The sequence below is a fragment of the Euphorbia lathyris genome, chromosome 2, assembly GCF_963576675.1.
Source record: "Euphorbia lathyris chromosome 2, ddEupLath1.1, whole genome shotgun sequence".
Taxonomy (NCBI): domain Eukaryota; kingdom Viridiplantae; phylum Streptophyta; class Magnoliopsida; order Malpighiales; family Euphorbiaceae; genus Euphorbia; species Euphorbia lathyris.
Window position 1 is genome coordinate 109773931 of NC_088911.1, and position 3333 is coordinate 109777263.

General features: G+C 38.1%; 1 protein-coding gene across 1 annotated transcript; it reads right to left on the reverse strand.

The window, feature by feature from the left end:
* Positions 1 to 389: 389 nt before the first annotated feature.
* On the reverse strand, positions 390 to 1026 carry LOC136217362 (uncharacterized). Its single transcript, XM_066003964.1, has 2 exons — positions 896 to 1026; positions 390 to 677 (listed from the first exon to the last, which is right to left on the reverse strand). The coding sequence occupies exons 1-2, from the start codon at positions 983 to 985 to the stop codon at positions 390 to 392; spliced, it is 378 nt and encodes a 125-aa protein (XP_065860036.1). The 5' UTR covers positions 986 to 1026.
* Between the last annotated feature and the right edge of the window lie 2307 nt (positions 1027 to 3333).

Genomic DNA, 3333 nt, shown 5'->3' on the forward strand with positions numbered 1-3333 from the left:
CTTCTTCAGCCGCCATGGCTGGAGGGGCTCCAGCCATGGCGGCCCCAGACGGAGCCAGGGAGAAAAACTCCATCTCTGGGGTTTTCCGGCGGGATAGGAGAGCCGGCTAACCCTCCCCGTCCCCCTCTGGCTCCGCCCTGTATTAAAACAAATTTTGAGATAAGTTGTACAAATTTTTTTATTTTACAATAATATGTGCTATAAATCAAGTAAAAGGGCTCAATTAGGCCTTATTGGTTCGAATTCATTCATAAAATTGTGATTACGATGATCTTATAACTAGGGAAAATCAATAAATTGTGAAATAAAGGAAGTAAAATTTATGAGATTAATAAATTTATTTGATATAGACTACATTGAAATGAATTGGTTGATTAAATAGAAAGAAATCACTTGCCAATGATCTTGTCCTTAATAATTTCAGTAGTATTCTTGGCAGTTCCCCAAACACCAGAGACAGTAGAGACAGAATCCTTAGCCTTATCAGTGATTGCTTCAGCAGTTTCAGTGACTTTATCAGTTACTTCTTTAGTCATTTTTGTAACAGAATCAGCAGCATTTGAAGCAGTATCTCTTATGAATTCACTTGTTTTCCTAACTTCTCTTGCTCCTTCTTTAACTGCCTCTGCTGCATCTTTCACATTCTGGCATGTCTCTTCTTCGTTCTTCTTTCTTCCCTGTATGTATATACAGTCAAACCTTCGTAAATTAATACTCGATAAATTAATAATTATTAAAATAATAATTTCTTCTGGTTCCAAAGATACCAAACCATTCACAGTTTCATCCTCAATTGAATTTCATGATCCAAACATTATTAATTTATAGAAAATTTTCATCATTTTCATTTCATAATACAAACAATAATTAACACAATTAACACAATTAAACTCACTTGCAGTGGTCTAGGGGCTGCTGTCACGAAACCTCTACACCTCCATACACTTCTGGCATACACCTCTGAATAATGTTTCAAGATTGACATCTTTTTCTTTTTTTGATTTGAAAATTAAAGTTTGATGTTTGTTGTAGAGATAAATGGGATCATATTAATCCTTGTCCAATTGTTTTATGGCCAATTAATTCATATATTACCGAGTCTATTGTTACCTCTTTTATCTCCCTAATTATTGCTTTACAATGTGTGAAGCTTATATTTCTATTTTTTTTTTTTGGGGGAAAATCTATTTTCTATTTATATAGTGGAAGAATTGTTGCTAAACTTGCTATCAACTGAAACCATAAAACCTAATTAAACAAACAAATGTAAATTAAATATAAAATTTACAATTTTCATTGGGCTAGGTCCGTATTTCAATAAAAAAATATAAAATTTATAATGAAATATCAGAAAAGTAGCAATTATAATTTTGGGTTCTTTACATGAAAATCATATATGATAATAATATTATTGTTTTGTTAATGTTAGTAATTTAATTTTTAATATATCAAAAAGTGTAATTTTTATTCTATAAATGTCAGAATAATTTTCTAAATGGTTTTTCTTTTAAAGTGGCAGTGGAGGAATAACTGTCAAAATATTAGGATTAATATAGTTCAAATAACTAATTGACAAAAATGTAGATAGTTTTTAAGATTTGAATTTCTGTGTAATTTTCCCTTATAATTTTTAGATATTGATTAGAGTACCAAGACGAATCCAACAAGACACCGGCCCAATAAAGCCCAATACGTTGGAATTAAGGCCTTCAAGAATAATGTGGAGACACTGGTTATCCAAATCCATACAAGGAAAACAATGCCCATCTAAAAGGTTAAGTGGAAAATAATAATATTTTATTTTATTTGCAAAGAAAGAGGCAAATTTCTAGTACCCTAGCTGCCAGTTCCACTATCCATAATGCACTATTGCACAAATGTTGAGCCTATTTACACATTAGGGTAAAATTGGTACTTTCTTAACAACTTCAAGACTATTTTAGTAGGAGGGTTGGTAAATTGATAATAGTATTGCTGGAAAAATATGAACGTACCTCCCCCTCTGACCTTATGGCTTTTTATAAGTGTTCTGAAGTAACCGTCGAGGGCGGTTACTCCTTCTAGGCCACGTCCCTTACGTGGCAATAAACGTGTTTGAGTGGGAGTTTTAATGCTCCGTTTAGGATGTCGGGGTGGTTATTTCGCTTTACCCGCTTCCTTTATTCGGAGCCCGTTTGATCTTGGACCATGGGTCTAAGTGTAGATTGGGCCCGTGTTTATGATTCGGCCCGTTTTGGCTTCGCGGATCATCACATGCCTCCCCTTTAGTTTGGCAAGAGCCCTTTAGGGTCTTTTCACATGTTATAGGGGACTCTTCGTCTTTGTCTGGATATTCGAAAGTTGTTCTTTCAAAATTCGAAAGTTGTTCTTTCCTTCTCCTGTCATTTCTTCTCCGGCGTCAACCCCTTAGTGTTCGTTCTTCTCTGTATTCTTTTCCACATGTAAGTTTTCCTTTCCGTTACTTGTAATTCGTTCGGCTCTTTACTTCTGTTCATTTTTCTTCATCAATATGTCGAACCTTGACCTCGATTTCGCACCGTTCGACGAAAATTACGTCCGCGAGGTGTCTCATGAGGTCGATGAGATGGTTGATGAAGCTTCAACCAGCTCTCCTGGGTCTGATTCCCATCCCGCCGACTTCCTCCACCTAGCGAATACAACCGATGAGGGTCTAGGTTTTGACCCTAAGAAGTTGATTCCGCCACCTGTCCCAACCCCCCGTTTATTACCGAAGAAGGACCGGTTGGGAAGCCTAGTTTGTCGCGAGACAATTGATGATTTGCGGGAGCAGTATCCTTGGCTTCAAGGTCTCGAGACCATCATTCCCGGGGAGGATAGAGGACCGGGCGACTACCCACAGGGGTATTTCACCATTTTCGTCGCCCAGATTATCTGCGGTTTCACGTATCCGCTGGCGGATGAGATTGCTTCCGTCCTGGGCGGTTACAGAATCGCACCCGGTCAATTGCATCCCAATGGATGGGCCGACTTAACTCTGGATAAATTTCTGGCGGATTGTTTGGAGGTTCCCTTGTCGCTCAAAATTTTCTCCAAGCTTCATCATTTCAAGAGTTCGGCGGGGTATTTCACTTTCATCCGTCAGAGCGGTTACTATGGTTTCGACGAGAAGCTGAACAAGATCCGCGAGTGGGACCGATCTTACTTCTTTATCAAGTTTAATGAAGGGAATCCAAACTTCCTTCGCTGCTGGGGCCGGCCCAATGTAAAGAGTTTGAACTTCGGTTACCCCAGTAAGGAAGAATCCGCTGTTATAAAGTTCTTGAAGAGTACGCCTCCTTTTATATGGACGTATGATCATGCCTTCCACATGCT

Bases quoted from the DNA above. Each gene is read 5' to 3' on its own strand.
- LOC136217362 (XM_066003964.1), bottom strand. From the start codon at position 985: ATGTCAATCTTGAAACATTATTCAGAGGTGTATGCCAGAAGTGTATGG. The intron at 678-895 runs GTGAGTTTAATT...ATATACATACAG, and splicing joins CAGCCCCTAGACCACTGCAA to GGAAGAAAGAAGAACGAAGA.